Source organism: Canis lupus, chromosome 5 (assembly GCF_003254725.2).
Source record: "Canis lupus dingo isolate Sandy chromosome 5, ASM325472v2, whole genome shotgun sequence".
Taxonomy (NCBI): domain Eukaryota; kingdom Metazoa; phylum Chordata; class Mammalia; order Carnivora; family Canidae; genus Canis; species Canis lupus.
In genome coordinates, this window is record NC_064247.1 from 33,572,456 (window position 1) to 33,597,613 (window position 25,158).

At 52.2% G+C, this 25,158-nt stretch overlaps 2 protein-coding genes across 10 annotated transcripts in view; both read right to left on the reverse strand.

Annotated features, from left to right (window-relative positions):
* Positions 1-3,484: 3,484 nt before the first annotated feature.
* On the reverse strand, positions 3,485-5,681 carry MFSD6L (major facilitator superfamily domain containing 6 like). 3 transcript variants are annotated; one of them, XR_007410749.1, is made up of 2 exons: positions 3,717-5,681; positions 3,485-3,558 (listed from the first exon to the last, which is right to left on the reverse strand). XR_007410749.1 is itself a non-coding variant. In XM_049110204.1 (1 exon), exon 1 carries the CDS (start codon positions 5,626-5,628, stop codon positions 3,910-3,912), a length of 1,719 nt encoding a protein of 572 aa, XP_048966161.1. In that variant the 5' UTR covers positions 5,629-5,681; the 3' UTR covers positions 3,698-3,909. The 3 variants fall into 3 exon arrangements, 1 of the variants encoding a protein (XP_048966161.1); XR_007410750.1 differs by lacking the exon at positions 3,485-3,558 and adding an exon at positions 3,588-3,604; XM_049110204.1 differs by lacking the exon at positions 3,485-3,558 and having other exon boundaries at positions 3,698-5,681.
* Positions 5,682-8,218: 2,537 nt separating this feature from the next.
* Positions 8,219-25,158, reverse strand: part of PIK3R6 (phosphoinositide-3-kinase regulatory subunit 6) — a 56,383-nt gene continuing 39,443 nt past the window's right edge. For all 7 annotated transcript variants that reach the window (XM_025428396.3, XM_025428395.3, XM_025428398.3 and 4 more), the window contains 7 exons: positions 23,874-23,984; positions 21,888-21,975; positions 21,379-21,449; positions 20,809-20,899; positions 18,842-18,957; positions 9,474-9,586; positions 8,219-8,903 (listed from right to left, as the gene is read on the reverse strand). In XM_025428396.3, the coding sequence (XP_025284181.3) occupies positions 8,750-8,903; positions 9,474-9,586; positions 18,842-18,957; positions 20,809-20,899; positions 21,379-21,449; positions 21,888-21,975; positions 23,874-23,984 (744 nt within the window). In that variant the 3' untranslated portion in view covers positions 8,219-8,749. The remainder of the gene's footprint in view (positions 8,904-9,473; positions 9,587-18,841; positions 18,958-20,808; positions 20,900-21,378; positions 21,450-21,887; positions 21,976-23,873; positions 23,985-25,158) is intronic.

Sequence of the window (25,158 nt, forward strand, 5' to 3'; positions counted from 1 at the left end):
ATCTTTTTAAAAATAATAAGTGTGCTTTGTTACTCACGGTGGGCTTCTCAGAGTGCACTGGTGGTTATGCTAAGGAGGTGAGGCAGAGGCAGTATGGTGGGAGAGCAAAGCGGGGGTGGGAGGGTGAGGGGGGTGGGCAGGCAGAAAGACCAACTGTGTGGTTAGAAGTCTGGGGCTTTGAGCCTTGTGAAATCAGCCTGACATCTGGGGAGGAGAGGGGGACGGAAGATGGAATGAAGTCTGAGATTCAAGGAATCATGGGGTCCGTAAAGAAGCCCCAGGAAAAGCCATGGACACTGAAGCTTGGTGCCCCCCCTCCCCCGCCCCCCATTGGCAGCACTCTGCACACTGTTGGACATCAATGTTCTAAGAGCTAGCTGTGCTTGACTCCACAGGGCTGGGGGGGTGGGTGACCTGACCCTTCACAAAGGGTCAAGTTTGATCCTCCTAAACTTGCCCCACACGTGTTTTCTTTTGGTTGATTCTTTTATCTTTATGTTCTTTTTTTTTTTAATTAAGTATAATCTCTATGCCCAACACGGGGCTCACACTTATGACCAACCGAGCCAGCCAGGTGCCCCTCTTTTCTCTGGTTCTGAGGTGTACTCTTTGGCTGTAACAAAACTGTAAGTGTAAGTGTGACCACTGCAGAGTGACAGGGAACAGACCCGTGACTGTTTAGGACCAGGGAGGAGGAAGGATTACAAAGGGGCCGGGAGGAAATTTCAGGGGTGATGGCTAGACTCACTACCCTGACTGTGGTGATGGCTTCATAGGTGTGTATGTGTATAGATGTCAACGGGTATCAAGTTGTACTCTGAATATGTGTGTTTTGTTATATGTAAATAATACTTCAATAAAGCTGATAAAAAAAAATCTCAGTATAGTCCTCACCTGTCAGATCCCTGTCTAGAACCTTCCACGGTTCACCCAAAGTGTACAGAATCAAGGGCTTCCGTGACATGGCCCTAAGCTCTTTCCCCAGCCTTGTCTGCACTGCGCTACATGCTTTTTGCTCCAGCTAAACTGTATTTCTTGCCTTTCCCCGAGGCACCACCCTCTCTCTACCCATTAGCTTGGCCTAAATGTCATCCCCATGAAATCGTCCTCGAATTCTTGAGTCAGGAATGATCTGTCCTTTTTTTTTTTTTTTTTTTTTTTAACACCTACGATGCTCTTGGCGTGGCTTTCTCCATGATGTCCTGTAAACCTCCCCCTCTGAGACCATCAGCTTCTTGAGGGGAGGGATTATGCGTTTGATTTATTCTTGGGTTCCCCATGACCAGGAGCATAATTCTTCACACATGGAGGGTTGTCACCTATTAACAAAGGGGCCCCAACATGAATTTCTCAGTATCCTCCCCCTTAAAATCTTTCAGATCCTTCAACTCTCACATCGCTTGGCCTCCTCCTCCTCCTTCCTTCTTCAGGTCAAACCACACTTACTTAAATCCTTTCTTACACCCAAATCCTGTCCCTTTTCCTTTTGTTTACATGAGGGGGGGACACACCTGTGTTTTTATTTTAATATTATTGCATGTTCTGTGTAGTAAGTTTTGCCTACATCCCAGGAAATCTCCGGTGATAGCTGCCTTCAATCTTAATACTGAATTTCCCTCCTTTTCTCCTGTTACTTAGCCATTGAACATGGTGGTTAAAGTCGCAGGCTCTGGTGCCACCAGGCTGCATTTGGGTCCCAGCTCCGCCACTTCCTTGCTGTTGACCTCCAGCAAGTTGCAGAGCTGTCACTGTGTCATTTGTAAATTGGAGGTGAAGATTGCATTAAAAATACAGATTTCTGGGGCACCTGGGTGGCTCAGTTTGCTAAGCATCTGCCTTTGGCTCAGGTCATGATCTCAGGGTCCTGGGATCAAGCCCTGGGTCGGGCTCCCTGCTCAGGGGGCAGCCTGCTTCTGCCTCTGCCCCTCCCCCTGGCTCATGCTCATTCCCTGTCTCTTGCAAAAATAAATAAAATCGTTAAAAAAGCCCAGATTTCTGGGCCTCAGCCAGGAGGTTCTGATGGACCTAGAACCCTAGGCACCTGTCATCTTGGATACGCTCAGATGACCTAGATGCACAGCCGGGCTTTGGGAACTACGGCACAGCAGAAAATGATCAAAATTTGGGCTAAGGAGATTAGGGCTCTGGTGGTGTTTCTGCCGGTGACTGAATGTGTGACTTTTCTGAGACTCTGTCTTCTCATTTGTAACCTGCAGATACCGAATTTGATGTAGTCATGGGGTTGTTGGCAGGGGCGGGGAATTGCTAAAGCCATTTATGTGGGGAAGCTGGCTTACCGTGCAAAGAGGAACACAGACCTTGCAATGAGATAGGCCTGGGTGTGATTCCACTTTTGATACTGTGCTAGACCTTGCTAGCTGACCATCCAACACTTAGCCCCCTCCTCTTCCTCACACAACCCTGATTTTGCTTGGGATGTAAGCGTGCCTGGTGGAAAATATTCCTATCTCCCAGACTCCTTTGCAGTTCTGGGTGGCCACGTATTGTAGTTCACTCAGAAATCTGCTGAGGGTTTCTGGGAAGGCATTCATTCCTGTTTCTCCCTCTTCTTCCTGCCTGGAACATGGGTGAGATGCCTGGAGGTGCAGCAGTCATCTTGTTATCATGAGTGTACAGACATGGGATCTACAAGCTGAAGGTGATGGAACAGAGGGATGAAAAGATTTAGGTCCCTGGCAGTATTGTGGAGCCACTGTACCATCTCTGGACCGCCTACCCCTAGACTTCTTATGTGAGAAAAACGAATCCCTAATTATTTAAGGCAGAGGTAATTTTTTGTTGATCATTTATACCCTAAATCTTAGAAGACATTGAAAAAGAATCCATTTCTAGAACCATGTCAGACCCAGCTAGGAGACATTTTTGCAATTGTAAAATGAGACCCTTCTAAATCCAATATCCTATACTTACCTGATTATAAGGTAGAAGACTTTGTCTCTGGCTTCTGGCTTCTGGAATAAAGGGCCCTTTCCTGGGAGGATGGGAGGGTTTGAGAAGTCACCGTGCTGAGTGGCTAAGCACAGGCACAAATGTGGACCACCTGTGGCATCCCAACCCTACAGAGGCTGCTGCACCCCAATCAAGCAGATGCAAACCATCTCCGTGAAATCGTGCCAGGTGGAGCATGCAAGGTATGCATCCAAAGACATGAACCTGCCCTTGCTCTGCTGTACGTATGGAAGACAATTCTAGGGATCGTACCCCTCCCTGGTGACACATACAGTTGAGAGTCAGAATGCAAACCTATTACCCTATGTCCCTTCCCCCCAACACATAGTGCAGGGCCCATCTTTGCTCTGATTGGAAACCCAGGCTCCAGGGTGTGCGTGTGGGCACCTGTGTGTCAGTGGCAGGAGAGAGAGAAGAGTGTTGGTTTTCATTGCCATTCTCACCTGCCCACAGCATGGCTTCTATAAGATCAGGCTCATGCTTTTAGGACCCATAGGAACACACATGACTCACCAAACAAAGCCAGCTGCCCCCTCTGCCACCTGTCTTCCTGGCACTGCCGGTGTAATTTGAGCACTCCAGCCGTGGCTGAAACCAATAGCACCAGAATCGGTACCAGTCACCTCTTGGAAACCTTACACACCAAAACAGGGTGAATACAAAGGGCATTTTTTTTTTTTAGCAAATGTATTTTTCCTCCATTATTTAAAAAAGATTGAACAGCAAAAAGTTAAATCTCCTTTTACCATAAAAGTAAAGAAAATCATGCAATGAGACGATCCCGTAGGGCTTCTGCGCAGACTTGCTTTCTCTCTCTCCAGGCTGCCCTGCAGCCCCAGGCAGGACTCGGCATTCGTCCTCAGCAGGTGAGTTTTTGCCCAGCACTAGCCCCATCCACGCCTTCCCAGATCAGCACATCTCGATCTTCTGTCTGCCCATCTATTCTGAGTACTCCTCCCTCATGGCCTTCACAAGCCAGTCCCGTTCTGTCCCCTGCTCAGAGTCGCTCGTGTCACTGGCCTCCATGACCAGCAGTTTCGAGTAGTTTATTTTCTGCTCTTGGGGCAGTCTGGACTGGATGGATAGGAGCAAGGCCAGCCAGAGCAGCAGGAGCACGCAGCAGGCCCGATACAGCACAGCCAGGCTGAAGTACATCACCACGAAGCCCCCCACGAAGCTGCCCAGGCTGGACCCGCCCCCGAAAATGTGGCCTCGGAACATGGCACCCAGAGGTCTCTCTGTCCTGGGAGTGGCCAGGTCCTCCACTGAGGCCTTGACTGCCCACCACAGAGCCCCGTTGCTGACGGCGCTCAAGATCTGGGCCGGGAGGGCGGCCCACCAGCTCCAGAGGAACGAGTAGTAGAGCAGCTGGGCCGCCAGGCAGCCCAGGCCCAGCCCCACCGTGCCCATCCTCGACAGTTTCCTAAGCAACGTCGTTTTGAACGGATGCAATAGGATTTCCCCCAGCAAGCCCAGGGCCACCGAGAAGCCCATGACCAGCTCGCTGCTCCCGTGGTCTTTCATGTGCCAAAAGAGAAAGTTCTGCACCGCGCTGGTGGCGGCTCCTACGAGAAACACGGTGAAGGTGAGGAGAATGAGGCGGGGGTCGCCTCCTACCAGCGACAGCGCCTTGATGGTTTTGTAGCTGGGCTCCTGTCGCCTGCAGATGGGGACAGGAAAGGCAATGCTCACCAGTAAAGCCACGGTGCTGACCACCGAGTAGCCGTAGAAGTGCAACACGCCCCGTGGGCCACTTGTCGCCACGAAGCATTCCAGCTGTCCCACGGCGGCTGCGATGCCGCACACACCTGCCGACAGGCCCAGCAGCCTCCAGATCCACAGGCTTCCGTAGCGGTCGGTGGCATCCACGAAATCCAGGTACTCGTAGAGGCTGTCGTCGGCCACCTGCTCCAGGGGGGCCGTCAGCAGCTCCCAGAACACCACGGACCCCAGGGAGAGGAGGAAGGTCCACCGCAGCCCTTCCAAGGAGAGGCCCAGGGCCCCCGCGTCCCCCTTGGCTGCTGACAAGTTGGCTGGACTTCCCGGGGCTGTGCCCCCAGCAAGCAGAGGGGGTGCGGTCCTGCCCACCTTAAAAGCACCTGCCCTAGCGGTGTCCCTCAGCCCTGAAGCCACGGGAGGGAGAACTCGGGCTGCGGTCCCGGCTCCCTCCACGGAGCCCACGGCGTAGCCCACGGTGTAGCCGGCTGGACGGCCGGCCGGTGCGTGGACACCTCCAGCAGGTGCGCGCCTGAGGCCAGGGGCGCCCACGGCCCGGGGGATCGAGGCGGCCGCGGGGGGCAGGGCGCTGGGGCGGGCGCCGCGGCTGGCGTTGCAGGAAGGGTCTGCGGGAGCCTCGTCCGGCGGCGGCACCAGCGCCATCAGCAGGCTGGCCCCCGCCGAGCCGAGCAGCGAGCCCGTCAGAAGCGCCCTCCTTTTCCGGTAGCTTTTGGCCAGGAAGGCCCAGGAGGGGGCCCAGAAGGCGGCGACCAGGTGCTTGGCCCCCATCAGGACGCCCACCCAGGGCGCGGCCAGGCCCAGCTGCCTCAGGTAGAGGGTCAGGAACGGGGTCACGCAGGCGTCCCGGACCCCGCACACCAGGTGGAACAGCCTGGCCACCCCCAGCGCCCTGCTGATGTCCCACTGCGGGTTGGCGCTCATGGCTGCCCGGCTCCGTCGGTCCCGGGCGGGCGGGGGCCGAGCAGGGCGCGGGGCGCGGGGCGCGGGGCGTCGCCTCCGGCCTCGGGCGGCACCGCGGTCTCGGGGCCAACGGCCGCCCCCGCCCCCGCCCCCCACCCCCGCCGCGTCCGCTGCCGGCCCGGAAGTGGCCCCGCCCCCGGGAGCCGCACCTGCCGGGGTGGGGGTGGGGGTGGGGGTGGGCGCGGGGCCCGCGCACCTGAGGCTGCACCTGCTGTCCCGGGGCGTGAGCGCGCGTGCGCCCGGGTGGGGCCTGTGCCTGCGGGTGCGCTCCAGGCTAGGGCCCGGGGGCGCCCGCACACCTGAGTTAGGTCCCTGGGCTGCCTCGGGCAAGGAAAATTGGGGGACCGTGGGGGCAGCGGGAATGGGATTCGTGAGAGGGGCCCCCTCCTCCGTCAAGGACCGCCCCGTTACCTTCAGGGACCATCCCTGTCCACCGCCACTGACAAATCCCACCCCTTCCCCCACCTAATTTTTCCCCGGTAGCATCACCACCCAGCACACAAGGGGGTTGTGTTTCGCGTGTTCATCTCCTTCCCTGACTGTCTCCATCCATTCGAAGCAGAATTCCAGGAAGGCAGCTCTCTGTCCCCAGGGCATAGAGCTGTGTCATTGGATGCCAGCTGCTCCCCCCCCACCCCCCGCAAGAGGCATTATTGGTGACACGGTTTTCTTTCTTTATTTTTAATTTTTAGAATATATTTTTTAAAAAATTATTCATGAGAGACACAGGCAGAGGGAGAAGCAGGCTCCCCGCGGGGACACAGTGTTCTTCAGCGGAGACGATCCCCACCCAGAGGGCTGAGAGCCAGGGCTGTCTTGGAGTGGCCCCCTGCACCCCACCCAGGCGGGAGCTCCAGCCCCTGTGATAGGATGTATGTATCAGACAGTTTTAATCGACACCTGAGGGGGCTCAGTTGTCCAATCAGGGAGCCCACACTGGAGAGGCAGTTAGCTGGCATTTACTCCAAAAGCTGAACTCCAGAGGCAGCTTAATACCAGCACATCAACAATCTTAGATCAACAGAACTGGTTTCATGAATGAGCCTCATAGCTACTGGAGAAATTTCACTGGTGAAATTAGTGGTGTTCGTGTCACATGGATGGGTTACAGTTTTGTCGGAGGCTTTTCTTGCGTGGGTGAGCACTTATAAGAACCTAGAGGGACGCCTGGGTGGCTCAGCAGTTGAGCGTCTGCCTTCGGCTCAGGTCGTGATCCTGAGGTCCTGGGATTGAGTTCCGCATCGGGCTCCCCGGAGGGAGCCTGCTTCTCTCTCTGCCTGTGTCTCTGCCTCTCTCTGTCTCTCATGAATAAATAAATTCTAAAAAAAAAAAAAGAAAGAAAAAGAAAGAAAGAAAGAAAGAAAGAAAGGAAGAAAGGAAGGAAGAAAGAAAGGAAGAAAACCTAGAGAACCCAGTGATCCAGCCCTTTGAAATGGTGTAGACTTTACTCCCAAATGGTCCAGTGTCCAGCCACTGATTCAATGACATTTTCATGCAAGGTGGGCTCAGAGCACCTAGTGCGGCTGGGGTTGGGGTTGAGGGGGATGGCAGTTTGCCAACGCCAGTCTGAATGTGTAGCAAAATTTGGTCTACAACTTGCTTTTATTGTGAGCTGGTAGAGAGATTATTGCAGGAGGAGCCCAGAGTTCTCACCTAATTCTAACAACTGGTAAACTCTGCCAATGTTTGCTTAAAGAACCTAGTAACCATGAATGTCAAGATTGATAGGGATCAGTTTATATCATGTCAATAGCAGAAAAAAAATAATATCTAGCCACCTCCCAGTAAACTCACTCAAATTCAAGGACATTAGTCATTTCCGGTTTAAAATCACTTCAGTCTCCCGGGGACTGTCACTAATCCCTCTCTCCCTGGGTTCTGTGGTGGTGGTGGTGGTGGGGTGACTTCAGTGGAGGATCTCACATCCATCCTCTCCTCCATCTTCACTCTGTCCAGGGCTGATATCCACTGAGGGGCAGGCACACTGCCATATAGGTGTCTCTTCAACTCATCTGCCCAGACCCCCAGGCACCCCCTCTTATAGGGGGTCTTACAGACTTGCCGCTACCCCCCAGGCAATGAGGCCAAAAGTAAAGTGCCAACCTCTCTACTCTTGGATCCCCGAACCTGCAAGGGATTTTTCCACACACCTCCTCCCACTATCCCCAGGGACCCTTCCCTCTACTGCTTTCCCGGCCACCCCACACACCTAGTCCTAGGGGTGAGGGAAATGGTTCTGTGTCACACTGATCATCCCTACTTTACATCTGGATGTAAGTTTTGGAGCTCAAAAGCCAAGCATGTTCATGTCTTTAATATCTGGCTCCTCTGAAACTACTTTGCATCCCCATCTCTGTTTTGGGACAGAGCCGGTCAGAGGTCCCTAAGTCACCCTGAATGGGGAGATGGGGTGGGCCAGCAGACAGAACAGGCCAATAAATACTCCAGGGAACTCTCAACTGGCCAAAGAGGATTCACTAGGTTAGATCAAGTATGGCCCCAGATCTCTATTAAAACCCAAATGTCGCTAGGTATTAGATAAAAGCGAAAGTGCTTTAGTGTGCCTTTATTAGATCTGACATTTTCCTCTCATCCAGGAGAGACACCTGCCCGGGGAAGGCAGGGTGTGGGCGGTGGCTGGAGGGAGAGAAAGGAACAGACTCAGGAGAGAACAGGTGCAGTTGCCCTTGCTCTGCTCCCCAGCTTCCCCCAGGCCATGGTGCCTGGGGCCAAAATAGCAGCTCACACTTGGGTTTTAAGGGCTGAATGGGGAGCTTGGGTGGGAGAGGCGTGAACTAGAAATAAATGAAGGTGTGGACAGTTGTGCACGGAGCTGGGTCGTGCATGTGCGCAGCTTTGCAGGGACCGTCCTCAGGCCAGGGCGTGGGCCCTGCTCCATCACCTGCCATGGCCACGCTCCCTCTGCTCAGGTCATTCGCTGGCTCCTACTCACAGCCAGAAGCCACCCAGGGCAGCCAGGCCTTGTTCCAGCTGCTGGCGTGAGTGTTTGGAGGTCGGTGGGGTAGTGTATCCCTCTTGGTCTGGGGCTCTCGGACTCAGCGCTTCTGCTGCCCCTTCGGGCTCACTGGACGATGCCGGAGAATGTGTTGATGGGCATTAGAAGGGGCTTGGGCTTGGCTTTGGTGCCTTCCACCTCCAGCTGGTGTGAACCGAGCCACGGCGCCTTGGTCTTACGCGCCCCAGAACATGGCTCTGGGCAGGGAGCAACCTCGAACCTGTGGTGGAGAGAGGCCAGCTCAGGAGACAGATCTCTGGGGGCAGATCTGCTGAGGCATTGTGAAGACAGCCTCTCCATTATGGGGTACGCAGGAGGAGGTCTCACAGAGGGGGGGCTCAGGACAAGGAAGGAGCACCCAGGTGGGGGGCGGGAGAACCCTGGGATAGGAGGTGGGCCTGTATAGGTCACTTCCTGACCCAGATACACCACCTGCCCCTGGAGAGACCACTAAGGCTCACATTAACGGGAGCACAGCTGCCACAGAAGGTCAGCCTGTGTCGAGGGGGTCAGTGCCAGCACAGAGGGGTTGGATCTGTGGCTGCGGCCACAGGCTGAGTGTATGTAGAGGAAATCTCCAGAAACATTGATAGCATCAGCTGCCCCATTCCTTTGCTCTTCTCCCCGGGTTCCCAGGAAATCACAGGGCAGTGGCCTAAGTCCATGCCACCAGGTGGACCACACCTGCCTGGCCCCAGGGTCCGCCTCTGACAGGTGTCCCAGGCTAGAGGCAGGAGATTGTCAGGGCTGGCTCCATGGGGCCCAGAGGGGTGGTGAGGCCTGGCCTCACCTGACCACGTCCCTGAACATGCGCCGACCATCCTTGTCCAGCAGCAGCGTCAGGAGTCTCTGGTCCTGGCTCTGGATCTGGATGGTGGCTGTCCGGAAGGTATTGGTCACCGTCTGCAACAAAGAGACAGCCTGTGTGAGTGTCACCTTCATGACACAGGGCCTTGCCAACACCTCCTGCCCTCTGTGGCGTATTTCTTCAGTTCAGCACATGGGGTCCCCAGCTCTCTTCCTGCAAGTGAGAGGAGGGCAATTCTCCCAATCTGTTGGGAGGCAATTCTAGGCAATTCTCCCAATCTGTTGTCTTAAATTTCAAACCACTGCCCTGGCTGGTACTTGCCAGGTTATCAAGATGCTTCAGCCACCCTGTATACCAGGCGTGTATATTATATGTGCAATTTGGAGGGGGTGGTATTTCAGGGGTTTTATGAGTTCTGACTACTGTTCTCAGAGTTGGATTATATGCAAAATTATTTCCCTGGGAAGCAGCCATCTGCCCTCATGATGCAGACTGGGCCTGTGGCTGTGTCATGGAATCACTTGGGGGCCAGACACAGGTGGGGCCTTCAGAGGGCCTTTCTGGATGGCCAGCCCACCCTGCAAGCAGACAGTGGCTTTGGGTGGTTCACCTCCCACAACCTTCTGAGCCTGTAGGGTTCATCTCGTTCAAGAATTCTCAAACCCTGGCTGCTCATAAGATTCACCTTTCCAAAATGTAAAATTTAGAGATTTTGCTTTAAGTGGTCTGGAGTTGAGGCCAGGTAAGGGCATTAAAAAAAAAAAAAAAAAAGAAAGAAAGAAAGAAAAAGAAAGAAAGAAAGAAAGAAAGAAAGAAAGAAAGAAAGAAAGAAAGAAAGAAAAAAATTTACTTATTTAAGAAAGAGAGAGAGAGAGAGAGACACTTTACAGCCAGACTTCCTGGGTTCCAATCTCAGCTCTGCCTGGGTGTGTGACCTGGGATGTATTTCTTAATCACTCTGTGCTTTCATTTCTCCCCTGGTAGTGACAGTGATTACCCTGTAGGATTGTTTTGTGAGGATTAAAAGGGAGAGTATATACCAAGTGCTGGGGACACGGTAAGCCGGTTGTTATTGTTCTTCTTTGTAATTATAGTTTTGGGAGAAGGAGCCAAGCATGAGTAGTAGCAGCTTTGGTTGTCAGAGGGGATGGGGACCCCACTGTGGGTTCTTCTACTGCTCTGTCTCCCAGCCCAAGGCCCCCCTTGCCATCACTCTATCTCTAGACTCATAGGAGTTGGAACAGGTGGGTTGTGAGCAAAGGCAGAAGCCTTGTCAGGACAGAGGGTAACACAAAGAGAGAGAGGTTTGTGACCTTCCAGAAGTACCTGGAGAGACTGCAGGGAGGCTGAAGTCCTGTGTGGGCCAGGGAGTGGGGAAAGCCAGAGGCATTATGATAGCTGAGGGAACCCCACCTGAAATGACCCCAGCTGGCAAGGGAAACTCAAGGTTCCCACAGAGGAGAAGATGAAGTCTGGAGGGATTGACTGTGTGACCTTCTAGAGCTTTCAGGGAATGGGACCCAGCCCCCGACTCCTGATACAGTGCTCTTTCTCCACATCAGGCAGCTCTAGGTGACTCCCAGCAGGATCCGGGCTTCCACGATCCTGCCCTCCTGGTAGCCAGTCTACGGGGTCTCCTTTCACCTCCTAGATGTCTTGGTTTCCCTTTTGTGGTCTGCATGCCTGGACACACGCAGACCTGCCTGGCTTTGGCCTCATGGGACCTCAGGACTCTTGGATTTCACTCTATAGCTGCAGCCCTAGGGTCAACTGGGAGGGCCAGATGCCGAATTTGCAAAGGGTGTCAGTCTCAGCTCCTCAGGGGCTGAGCAAAGTGCTGCTCCTCACAGCTCACTGCCTCCCCTGCCCCAAAGCCCCAGCGCTACCATTCCTGCCTCATTTGCCACCACTTTCCTACCTCAGTCTTCCAGTCTGGCCAGTAGCGTTGCTGCCCCCTTAGACTCACGAAGCCAGACACTGCGCCCTTGCCCTGCTGTTCTCCAAGCGCAGAATTCCTTCCTTCTAGCTCACCACGAACCTCCCCTGCCACCCTGTGTTTATCACCCATCCATTTGTGCAGAGCACCCACTGACCAGCCTGGGTGCCCAGGGCAAAGAACAGCTTGTGGAATTACGCCTCCACAGGGCAGGGGTAAAAGGGAACTCGATGGGGTGATAAGTTTAGATTTCCCAGAAGGCCCAGAAGCAGGTTGTTTAAAGAGGTCATTGGAAACGGAAATAGTTGTAGGGAACTGACTTGGAAAGAAGAGACGCAGGAGGGTGAGGGGGGCCACCTCGGAACTTGAGGCGCCTGCACAGAGCTGCCCACTAGGAAGGCAGATTTTGGCTCAGTGCAGGAGACCCCTCAGCCCATCACAGCTCTCCTACAGAGGATGGGCTGTCCCAGAAAAAGATGCACTCGGGTTAGGGCTGAGGTCCTGGGGGGTGGGGTGGGCTCAGTCTGGAGGACTCAGAAAGCATCTGGGAGCATCGACTGTGGGTGAGACAGCACGCTGAGTGCTCTGAGTACTGAGGGAGAATGGGGAGGACCAGGACGAGGGCTGAGGCCAGGGCACTTGTGGTTCCTCACTGAACAGAGATGATGCCATCCTTGGTGTTACACATGCTCCCCGGGCTGTCTGGGAGCACCGAGGGGGTCACCTAGCTTACCCCAGGGCTGTCTGGCAGCACCGGGGGTGGGGTGTCACCTAGCTTATCCCAGGGCTGTCTGGTAGCACCGAAGGGGTCACCTAGCTGACCCAGGAGTGGAGTGGAGTGGGTAGAGAAGGGTATGGAGAACAGGGAAGAGCATCAGGGAGGGCCTCCCGGGGGAGAGGACACCTGAATTTCAATTTGAAGTACAAATATGCGCTATGAAAAGATGGGGAAGAGAAAGGTAAGAATGGGTTTTAGGCCATGCACGGCGCTTGAGCAAAGGCACAGAGGTGTGTCCGCTGGAACACTCCCATGCTCTGGTGGCCAGAGATGCGGATAAAGCAGAAGAGGAGCAGCACTATGCAACGCTGAAGAGTTTCTCCACCCTTCTATCATGGTTATGGGAAATGATGGAGGCATCTGAAGCACAGACAGACATGTCCGAGTTTTATTTTACAAAGATCACTTGGACAGAGATGTGGAGGGTGGGCCTGAGGAGCATTGCAGTGGCATCAAGGAGGACCAGCTAGGAGGCTACTGTGTTTGTCCAGGCAAAGGGGATGGTGAAGGTCTGGACCAAGGGTGGCCACCCTGTCCTGATTTGCCTGGGATGTCCCATGCCCCCAGGGAAGCAGTCCTTAGTCCTGGGCAGATTGGGGTGGTTTGTCAACCTAGGTGGCTCAGAAGGGAGGGGATGGGGAGAAGGGAGAGGTTTGAGAAGTGTTGAGGGACACAGAGAAGTGAGGAAGAGGAGGCATCTGAGGGGGCTCCCCAAATTCTGGCAGAGGTGACTGGTTAATGACGGTCCCATTAAGTGAGAGGTTAGCCACAGCAGGAAGGGGATGAAATAAAAATTGTTAGCACATAGACAGCTCTTACTTGGCCACACGCTCTTCTGAGAGCTTTGCGTGGGACAATCATGTCATCCCCACAACAACGGGGTAAGGTCACTACTATTACTATCATCCCCCATTTATAGATGATGAGACCGAGGCACAGACAGCTTGATTAACTTGCCTGAAGTCACCGAGCTCGTAAATGGCAGAGCCAAGCTTTGAACCCCGGCAATCTCAGCCTGGTTCTGGAGAGCTCTTAACAATTTGAAAGTACTGGCTTTGGTTTTGAATCTCTTGAATTTGGGGTGTTATGGGACATCCGGTCCGTGCAGAGTTGAATGCAGAGTCAAATTCAGGGGGTGATTATCAGAGCAGGAGATGTGGATTTGGGTATTCTTAACATGTTGGACTCAAACCACATATACGGGTTAGGTAGTCCGGGGACTGGGAAAAGAAGTGGGCCATGGATGGAAGTTGAGAACAGCAGCCATTTAAGGAACTGGTTTAGGGAAAAGAGCCCAAGGAAAGAGGCCAAAAAGTCACAATTCAGATATGCAGAACTTTGAGAAAGTGGTATCTCTGAAATCACAGATTTAAAGAATTTAAAGACTTGAAGAACAGAGCATCAGTCCTAGTGGTGGAACTCATTAAAAACTGGTCAAAGGATGGGGCGCCTGGGTGGCTCAGTTGGCTGAGCATCAGACTCTAGGTTTTGGCTCAGGTCATGATCTCAGGCCCTGCATTGGGCTCCATACTGAGCGTGGAGCCTGCTTAAGATTTTTTTTTCTTTCCTTCTGCCCCTCCCCCTGCTTGCACACACCCTCTCTCTATATATAATATAAATAAATAAATCTAAAAAAAACTGATCGAAGGAATAGAAAAAGAAGGAAATTGTCCATGACAGTGTTGCAAGCCAGCTGTATTAGTATATCAACACTTAAGTGGGACTTCAGATATATATATATATCTTCAAATATCTATCTATCTTCAATTTAAAGGTAACTACTAGGGCAGCCCAGGTGGCTCAGCAGTTTAGCTCTGCCTTCAGCCCAGGGTGTGATCCTGGAGACCCAGGATCGAGTCCCACATCAGGCTCCTTGCATGGAACCTGCTTCTCCCTCTGCCTGTGTCTTTGCCTCTCTCTCTCTCTCTCTCTCTGTGTCTCTTATGAATAAATAAATAAAATCTTTAAAAAAATAAAATAAAGGTAACTACTATACAAAAAGTAGGGATCCCTGGGTGGCTCAGCGGTTTGGCGCCTGCCTTCGGCCCAGGGCATGATCCTGGAGTCCCGGGATCGAATCCCACGTCAGGCTCCCTGCATGGAGCCTGCTTCTCCCTCTGCCTGTGTCTCTGCCTCTTTCTCTCTCTGTCTCTCATGAATAAATAAATAAAATCTTAAAAAAAAAAGTAGCATATACAGCTTGCAAATTGTCAGTCAGGGGAAAAATAAGCAAACAAAATGTAAGCCGCCCCCCCAAAAAAAACCAGCAAAACATTACAAAAATCAGAAAACACACCATAAGACGGCAGAGTAAGATCGAGTAGCATGTCAAGTTAGTGTCTGTGGATTAAATTCTCCTTCGTTAAAAAACACAGACTTTCAGACTGAGAACAAAATCCAACTATACCAAAATCCAACTTTTAACAAGAGGCATAACTAAAATAAAAGTGTTTTAAAAATAAAGGGATGAGGATTTTTTATTTCAAAATGGCAGAGCATATATTTTATCGTTCCTTTCCTCTTATAATTTGCCTAAAAACAAGGAGATGCATCTTTCATGAAACTAGAAGACACCCAAAGCCCTAAAGGACAATATGTGAGGACAGAATGAGGAAGGTCAAACATAAGGATTAAAGCTCTGGAAAGGATTCTGACCTGGAGGCCACACATTCCTCAGGTAGTGGGGATAAAATGGAGCCTGAATAAAGGGAATTGACTAGAAGTTTTACAAGGAATGGTTAGATGGCTTTAGGTTCCCACTTCCAGCCCGAGGAGCCAAGCAATGAGCCCTACCCCTGCCCCAGGCATCAGAGAAGCTGGACCAGAGAGATCCTGGACTTGGGGGCAGCACAATTGGAGGACGGAGTGAAAGTTGTCCATGCAGGTGGGTTACATGAACTCACTGAATGGTGAATGCCCAGCTCCAGAGTATAGGCACCAGCAGGCCTATGCCCCGAAGTCCCCAAGGCAGGAACCTAAAGGACCCTCTCTTGGGAAAACAAGACTGTCCTACCAATGAGACTTGAGCATATGGACATTTGGGTTTCCCCCATGGGAAGGTCTATGGCCTCCTGACTGCCCATTGAGTAGCCCATCATTGATTCAGCTTTTTAGTGCCCCATTCCCCAATTTATTTTTATTTTTTTAAGATTATTTATTTATTTATTCATGAGAGACACAGAGAGAGAGAGACAGAGACATAGGCTCCCTGCGGGGAACCCAATATGGGACTCCATTCCTGGACTCCAGGATCATGCCCTGGGCTGAAGGCAGGCGCTAAACCACTGAGCCACCCAGGCGTCTCTCCCATTCTCCAATTTAAACATCAGCCAAGTATTGCCAGATATTTGAAGATAGCCTCTAACTTTAAAATAATAATTATAGGGGATCTCTGGGTGGCTCAGTAGTTTGGTGCCTGCCTTCGGCCCGGGGTGTGATCCTGGAGTCCCGGGATCGGGTCCCTCATCAGGCTCCCTGCATGGAGCCTGCTTCTCCCTCTCCCTCTGCCTGTGTCTCTGCCTCTCTCTCGGTGTGTGTCTCTCATGAATAAATGAATAAAATCTTAAAAAGAAATAATTATAAAGGTAAGAAAGGCGAGCGACCCAAACACACAGAAAACAGGACTTTGCAGGAAACAGATACAAGGCAGTGGGGGTGGAAGAAAATTTTGAATAAACCATAATTAACCTCTTCAGAGAGAGAAGATATTATATCAGTGACACAAGAATAGAATGCTATTAAAAGTGAATAACCAGAGGGGCGCCACCTGGGTGGCTCAATCGGTAGAGCATGTGACTCTTGGTCTTGGGGATGTGAGTTTGAACCCCACATTGGGTGTAGAGATTACTTAAAAGTAAAATCTTAAAAAAAAATCAGAAAAGAAAGAATTCTTGAAAATGAATTTGAAGAAAACTTTTAAAGCTTGAAGAAAAGAAAGAGAAGGGTCCCGAGACAGAAAAGATGAGAAAATCAGTGTATCCCCGTAGAAGGCCTAACATCTGACTGACTGTCGCTCACGAAAGAAATAGCAAATAGAGGAGGGGAATAATTTTTAAAACTCTATTAGAAAATATATTAGAACCAAAAAATACGAGTCTCCTTTAAAGATCCACAAAAATGAATGAAAAAGATTCCACCAAGGCATATGTTTGTGATAGTCCAGAACCTTCTATGAAAGGAAGCACCAGAAACTCCTAGAAAGGGAGAAAAAGGAACAGTCTTATACCAAGACTGGGCAAACGCAGGCATTATATTTCACAGCAGCAGCGTCAGAAACTCGAACATTCAGATTTAAATGAACTGAGATCGAATTGACAAAATCAAAAGCCATCCCAGGAATGTTGGCAAACCTTTCTTATTTCGGATAGATGAAGGGGACAACAATTTTCACATTGCTGATTAAAGCAATACAATGTATTTGACCTAATAATCAAGGACCTCATTTTGTATTCTGTAGACAGAAACCATACATGTCCTCTTTCATTGTCACAGGATATTTAAAAAGGAGAAAAAATGAGTGGGAAATATCAGAAAGGGAGGCAGAACATGAGAGACTCCTAACTCTGGGAAACGAACTAGGGGTTGTAGAAAGGGAGGTGGGCGGGGGGTGGGGGTGACTGGGTTATGGGCACTGATGGGGGCACATGATGGGATGAGCACTGGGTGTTATTCTATATATTGGCATATTGAACACCAATAAAAAATAAATTTATAAAAAACATAAAAATAAATAAAAAAATAAAAATTGAGCATGTATGGGGCGGTAAACACAAGGCCATATAAATTCTAAAGTTGAAGTCGTGTGGGTCAGGTGCTTTGGTCATCCCGGGGTCCTTGGGTGATGTCAGGAATCAAGGAGCTTGGGTTTCAACGGCCATGGGGACCATGGGACAGGCCCGAGGGATTGGAAACTGAGGTCCCCTTCAAAGACTCTTGAGGGCTACACTCACAGCAAAAGACTCAATTAGAAGTCTTTTGTGCTTTTGGGTGAGGAAGATGAGTCTCCCCTGGGAATTCCGAGCCACAAGTCTGCCTGTGGGTGGATCCGGGGTGTATGTGTTCACCCTCTGCATGGTCTGGGAATTTCTGAGCCTAGAAGTTAACTTGAAATACAGTCCTGGGTTCGCAATGTCCCGGGGGCCTGTGGCAAAGGCAAATACAGAATTTCTCTAGAAAGTCAAGTTTCGACCCAGATTTCTCATAGATAAAACCCCAACAGGAAGTTGCTCACAGTTGAGGAGACGTATAAGGCACTAAGCACCCGTGTGCATGTGTACCTATCAATTATGGACAGATACACAGAAAAGACGCTGGATGTTTGCACCTTGATAGGATGATAGTCATCTCTACGAAATGGGACTAGAAGTGGTTTTACTTCTTTGTGGGTTTTTTTTTTTTTGTATTTTCCCCAAATCACTCAAGTTTTGTTTATAGGTTAAAATATTATTTTTAATGGGGAAGACAGGGACACCTGGGTGGTTCAGTGGTTGAGCATCTGCCTTCAGCTCAGGGCATGATCCTGGGGTCCTGGGATCGAGTCCCACATCGGGCTCCCCGCAGGGAACCCGCTTCTCCCTCTGCTGTGTCTCTGCCTCTCTGTGTCTCTCATGAATAAATAAATTAAAAAAAATAAAGGGGAAAATTAAGAAACATTAAGGAGTGGAAGGTGAGTGGTCTTAGTGACATGGAGGTGACTGTCACAGTGGGGTGGGCCATACGCAGAGGGCAGTGGGCAGGACAGTATTTGGTAAGGGACTGGAAACTCGTCTGGGGGTATCTCTCAAGACACTTGACTGGCAAGGGAAGGAGTACAGTGGTGGCTAAAGAGATGGCAGGTCACAGTAGAGATTTTCCTTCTCAGATGGAAAAGACCCAAGCACGTTTCCAGGCTACGAGGGAGGAGAAGTAGAGAAGGTCCACGCGGGAGAAAAGACACTAAAATAGATGAAGCAGAGCCCAGAAGAGGTGCAAAGGAAGAGGGTTGAGTGATGCCAAGGGTCCTGTTGAGGTGGGAGGTCAGGTGTTGGCACCCAGGGACTAGGATTTATTCCAGAAGCACTCAGCCACCTGAGGACACAGGCTGAGTAGGCAGCTTGATCCAAAGCAAGTGTCTGCCTGGTGGGTGTAGGGGTGTAGGGCATCTGGAGCAGGGTTCAAATGTAATCCTGGGGTCCACGTCCAGCTGAGTAGGGAAATGAGGTCCAGAGAGGTCATCAGGTAGGGAGCCTATGGGTGGGCCCTGGTCTACAATAAGGGAATTGAAATCAATGAGTATCGATATCGGCAAAGGGCAGTGGTAGGGCCGTGAGGTTAAAAGAGCTGGTTCCATGTGATCAGAGGTTTGTTGTGTGGGAGTCTGGCCGCTGGGTTGTGTGGGGGAAGCCAGAATGCACATGCAGTTTCTGTTTTGGGGCATGTCGTGGGTGCTTTGGTGGCCAGCAGGTGGAGGGCAGGGCCTTGGCTCTCAGTGTGTGTGAGGGATGCGCCTCACAGACCCGGGGAGAGCAGATGCTTTCGGTAGGAGGACCCACTGCAACAGCAAAGGCTCAGAAGTCACGTCCCCTTCTCTGAACACCCCCACCTCGGGCCCCCGGCCCCCTGCCCTCTCAGACCATCCCATTCTACCCCAGTACTTACAGAGAAGGATCTTCCCGCCAAGTTGGAGGACTTGACGACCTCCGTCACGCTGACATTCAGGCACGTGTGGTCTGTGACGGGAGCAGCAGATGGTGGAGTGTGGGTGGGCCCCGAAACTGGGAGGAATGAGGCGGGTGGGGGTGGCTGTGAGGGGCCTCTCCGGAGCCGTCCTGGCCCCTCCTGCACCCTGCCCAACCCCCTCTTTCTGATGGCATCTGGGTGCAGGTCCCGAACATCCCTCCTCTTTCCCTGTGGAACCCACGACGTTTCTGCATCCTCAGGCTTGGCAGCCACTGCCAAGCCCAGTGCCTTTCTGCACCTGCTCCTGCAGCCCTCCTCAGTGCAAGAAGGTGCTATGGAACCTCCCCGAAGCCCCTGGGCATGCTGGCAAGGAGAGGAACACTAGTAGAGTGGGGGCTGGGGGAGTCTGGTAAAAGAAATAGAAATCTAACAATTAGGGGTGCCTGGGTAGCTCAGTGGTGGAGCATCTGCCTTCATCTCAGGGCATGATCCTGGGGTCCTGGGATCGAGTCCCGCATCGGGCTCCCCGCAGGGAGCCTGCTTCTCCCTCTGCCTCTCCCTCTCTCATGAATAAATAAATAAAATCTTTTTCTTTTTTAAAGAAATCTAATAATCAGAGCTAACGTGCTAGTTTACATACATAAGTGAGGACCTTATCTTCACTTTAGAAGTGAAAGAACAGGTAAAGAGGTCGCAAGTGACTTGCCCAAGGTCACACAGATGGTAAACGGCAAAGCTGGCCCTCCAAGCCAGCTCATCTGGGGACCTTGAATCAATGCTCTTGACCCACTCTGACCACCTCTTGGGTAAGAGCACATGTCTCCCTCAACGGCGTCAAAGACGCACCAGCGGAGGAGGTCCCCATCGCTTCCAAATTCAACTCGCCTAGAAGCCAGGACTGGGCTTCCTGGGTGCGCCTCCCTGCTCTGTCCTCTTCCTCACGGACGTGACCTTGGGTGGTCACTTCTCTGGCTTCGGTTCACCTCTCCAGTACGAAGCTGCTGACGCTAACAATGCCGATCTTTTAGGAATCAGAGTTGATGTGTTTGATGTAGAACGTTGCCTGGCCTCTGGTCAAGGTGTTCAAGTGATGTAACCCAGCTTACTGAACTTCCCATCGTTCCAGAAGACCCGGGGGCTAACCCAAAAGCTCATATTTAGAATTGGCGATATGCATATCAACGGGAATATCTTATCAGCCCTGCTTTAGATTTTTTTTTAAAGATTTTATTGATTTATTCATGAGAGACACAGAGAAAGAGGCAGAGACACAGGCAGAGGGAGAAGCAGGCTCCCTGAGGGGAGCCCGATGCGGGACTTGATCCCAGGACCCTGAGATCACGCAGACACTCAACCCCTGAGCCCCCCAGGTGCCCCACCCCCACTTTAGATTTAGGGAATGAATCAAAAGACCTTATCATCCACTGTATGGCTGTAATGAGGTAATTGGCCAGAAGCAGATAACTTAGACCGGTGGTGTTCCTTTGTGATCTGGGGAGTATCTGCTCCATTGGAGCATCATCCAAAATACAACATCTCATTTCCAGACCAAACACAAGTCACCCTGCAGGCCCAACAGAGGAAGGAGGGCATCCCCCTCCTGCACCCCCATCCACAGGGTCCCTCTGCCTTCCGGTCCGTGTCTCCTCAGGCTACAGGGCACGCCCAGAGGCCATGCCCCAGCATGTTCCCCACTGGTGAGCAGCCTGAGGGTAGGGACCCTGCTTCACCCAGGTACCCCATGCCCAGCACCAGCAGGTGCTCAGTCACGTTTTTGTGACCTCAGGGATGGGCAAGAGGCCCGATTCCCTGGGCTCACCCCATTTGTGGTCATTTGACCCTCTGTCTTCTTCCTCACTCTTCCCTCCTTCTTGTGCCTTCTCTCTCTCTCTCTCTCTTTCTCTCTCTCTCTCTCTCTCTCTCTTTCTGCTTTCTCCACTCCTCACCTTCAGTGTCACTGGCTGGAAGGGCTTTCAGGACCAGCCCGGTGGCCCGCACGGAACTGGTGACCTCTTGAGCCCGGTGGCTGAGCAGGGCCTGGGGATGAGGATGTGGGAACAGGTGGGGGTCCCCAGAAGAGCCCTGTCCCTCCTCATGTCAACAGTCCTGCTTCCTGCCCCTGCCCTGAGATTCTTGTCTGTGTCACTAGTGTCCAAGAAAGGGCTGGCAGAGAGAGGCTTACAGCACTCTTGACCCCAGGGGGTACATTCAGCATCCCAGACCCAAGGGAACATGTTTCTGATGATACGGTCAGCTAGGGAGGAGGGTATTTTTCAGTGATAGGACAGCCCCTTTGTTCCTTAAATCAGATGGCCTCCTTGGCTGCACGCAAGGCCAACTGTCATCCACCAAACCCTGCAAACCCTCCAAAGGCTGGGAGAGGCGTGGAGGCGGCCTCAAGGAGAGAGCTTGACAGTTCTTCTGGTTCTGTGTGTTCCCTTCCTGCATGTCCCTGACACTGGCTTCCACCCCGCTGGACCTCCCAACCTCCTCTGAGCACACCCATTGCCACTCACCTTCTGGTAGCAGATGGAGAGCTCGGCCCCCGGGCCCTCAGCCACACCCCTCCTCCTGGGTGAAAAGCCATCTGAGGGACAAGGGGAGGAGAGGCTGAGGGTGGGTGACACCCTGCTCCCCACCTCACCAAGGCCAAACTAAGCTGCAGATTTTTTTTTTTAAGATTTTTATTCATGAGAGAGAGAAAGAGAGAGAGAGAGAGGCAGAGACACAGGCAGAGGGAGAAGCAGGCTCCTTGTGGGGAGCCTGATGCGGGACTTGATCCCAGGACCCCAGGATCATGCCCTGAGCTGAAGGCAGATGCTGAACCGCTGAGCCACCCAGCCTCCCCTAGGCTGCAGAATTTTTGACAGCATCTCCCTCTGGATGGAAAGGAGGCATCTCAAGGATTCCAGTCTTGGCAGGACTGGAATGGAGGAGCCAAGGTCCCCCGTTAGGACCCTGGAAAACAGGGCCTGGCGGGGAAGATGAGTCAGCAAGCTCTGGGACAGGAGAAACAGATGCTCACCTTTGGGGAGTTTGGAGTCCTGGATCTTCACATTCAGCTCAGTGAGGAAGATATCCTCTGCGGGGTCTTGGCTCAGGTCCCTGAAGATCTGGAGGAGAGGAGGTCATGGAGGAGGCCAGCTCTGCCTCGGGCCACTCGCCCTCATCCCCCAGAGCCCCAGGGAGTCAATGGTTGAATAGTGTCCAGATGCAGGACCCGGGGTGCCCCCATCCTGTCCCATCCTGCTAGCACTACATCCCAAGCCGCATACAGTGATTCCTGGACCTGCTATCCACGTGTCCCCAGCAATGTGACAGGTTTATAAATCGGGGAAGAAGCTGGTTTTGAAGCCCAAACTGCCTGTAACCACTATGGTTTGATGGGGAGGGCAGAAGGGGGACACACCATTCACAGAGGGTGAGGGCAAGCCGGGCAAGGTCAGAGGTGGGAGCACTGTCCTGACTTGCACAGCCAGGCCAGCTGGGAGGGAGGGCCAGGGGGAGCTGGGCTGCTCTGGGGGAGGGTTTGCCCAGAAATCTGGGGCGGGGCACAGGACAGGCCTCTGAAGGGAGCCCTCCAGCACAGCCCTGCAGCACAGCACAGGTGTGGACAGATGTGGGCACCATGGGGAGAAGGGGCCACAGGTCTTTGAGAACAGGGATCACAGAAGAAAAGTGGCTGCCCGGGGCCGCAGACCATGCCCCAGTCACAGACATCGGAAAAACAGGAACGCTGTGCAGGCCACATCCCCCTCCCTCCCACTCGCTCCCGACCTCCCAGCAGATGCACAAGGATCACTCTGAATTAAGAATAGCAGAGGGGACACCTGGGTGGCTCGGGGGTTGAGCATCTGCCTTCGGCTCAGGGCGTGACCTGTCCTGGGATGAGTCCCGTATTAGGCTCCCCACAGGGAGACTGCCTCTCTCCCTGTGTCTCTCAAGAATAAATAGTTTTAAAGAAAAAAAAAAAAAAAGATGGAGACAAAGTCTGAGAAACGCCTCATGCTCAGGCTCTCCCTTCCAGGCCCTGTCACTTAGGCAACGTGCTTAGCAGGGAAATGAACGGAAACCTCGCAGGCTCCAGAGGTTGTTCTGTGCATTTTTGGTGACAGGGACAGAACAACGGGGAGGGCCAAGGAGAGGAGCTGGCTGAGGGGAAGGGCACGATGATGAGGTTTTGCCCGAGCTGGAGGCGCCCCGCATCTGCTAGTGATGCTGTGCATGCACTGATAGGTGTGGACAGTGGGTTTGAGGACATCTCATGGTTTCCGTTCTCCCCAGAGGAACAGGTGGCAAAGTCAGTCACTGAAAGTGAAGGGCGTGAGAAAAGCAGGGAAGGAGGTGACAGCCATAGCTGCAGGGGAAGAGGGAGTCTGCCGGGAAGTCGGCGTTCATGGGCCCAGCTGAGGCCAAACACCACGGAGACGCCTGTGTCCAGATTGCTTTCCCAGGTGGTGCTCAGGAGCCTGAGCTGAGCGAGAGGTGAGGCACACTGCAATGCCCTTTGGGCTTGGGTTTTGCTGGGAAGGGAGATGGAGGGACCAGGAAGCCAGGGTTGGGATGGAGCAGTATGGACAGGGGCAGGTGGACCTGAGAATCTGCCCATCTCCCTAAGGAGGTAGGTCCTGGGGGAGAAGGGGAGAAGGTCTTGCAGGGATGAGAGTTTGTGATCAGAGACTAGAAAGTGAGCATTTAGGATTTCCGAGGGAAAGCGATTCCTGGTGATAACATTCACAGCTGCCTGTCCCCAGCCCCCCACGGGGTCAAGGCCTAACGCATCCCTCCACGGGAAGATCTGCTTCTGCTTGCACTGGAGGTCATTGAAGCTGATAATTCTCCAATTCATCCGGAGACTGGGAAGATGGAGTTAACAGCCAAGTCTGGCGAATTGGCCATTTGTACCCTGGTAAGCTGCATTTCCCCTGAGCCAGGGTGTTTATGGGGTGGGGTCCTGGGGTCCATCAGGCTGGTACACTATCCATGGAGTCCCGGGTTGGGGGACACTTACCTTGACTGTGTAGATCTGGAAATAGATGGGTTGGGTGCCCATGCGAACATAGTAGGTGATGACATCCAGGATGAAGGGGTCCACCTTCCGGGATGTGTCCAGGGAAGGGGGCTGTGAGGGGGCAGAGAGTGTCTTCAGCCACCAGCCTCTATGCTACTGTGGGAGGTGCTAATTTTATGGTAACACCAACCACAATACTTCCATGTACCCTCTATGAGGCACTAACCCAGCTGGTCCCTCAACACACTCCAGGCCTTTCCTTCTACCCGATTTCCCCTCCTGATCCAGATACACCTGTCCAGAGTCCCCGTTCCCCAGGGCCTCCAATTCATTCCACTTGCAGAAAGACACATGGAGTGGCTCTAGGTGGCACACACTGAGTAGGGTACTTGGGGTAGACAAGACGCTTGAGATATAGCCCATGATCACAGAGTCTGGGCTGGGTTCCAGCCACTCACTGGCCAAGTGACCTTGGACATGAGAAGTGAGGTGGTCTGTTGCCTCCTTCAGTTCTTGTGGGGGTATTTGGATATATCAACAGATTAACATTTAAGAGTTATTAGGAAAGCACTAGTGCCATGTCTTACAGGCTTTCCTCCTATGATTATAAAGCAGAACCATATATGATTATAAAGCAAAACCAGGTTTTTTTTTCCTCTTAAATAGAATGTGGGGCACCTGGGTGGCTCAGTGGTTGAGCATCTGCCTTTGGCTCAGGGCATGATCCCAGGGTCCTGGAGTCAAGTCCCCCATTGGGCTCCCCATAGGGAGCCATCTTCTCCCTCTTGAAGATCTTTTTTTAAATTTATTTTTATTTTATTTTTTTTTAAAAAGATTTTATTTATTCATGAGAGACACACAGAGAGAGGCAGAGACATAGACAGAAGGAGACGCAGGTTCCATGTGGGAAGCCCGATGTGGAACTCGATCCCGGGACTCCAGTATCATGCCCTGAGCCAAAGGCAGACTCTTAATCACTGAGCCACCCAGGTGTCCCAAATAAAATCTTAAAAAAAAAAAAAAAAAAGAACTAGAATGTTTACATATTTACCAGAGTTGGGAAGCACTAGAGTTTATCTCATCCAACTTCTACCTGATCTTATAACATCTCCTCTGACCCTCCTGTCTGGTCTATTGACATATAGTTCCCTTCAGAAAGGGCACCCTGAGGAAGGAAGGAACTCCAACAATACTGTCCTTGCTCACAGTGTTTCCAGTCTCTTCATGTGGAAACCACTTTCAGAGTTAGTGTAGGGGCTGTATAAATTGTTAATGATAAGGGGAG

Coding starts and splice junctions, on each gene's coding strand:
- MFSD6L (XM_049110204.1), bottom strand. CDS start 5,628: ATGAGCGCCAACCCGCAGTGGGACATCAGCAGGGCGCTGGGGGTGGCC.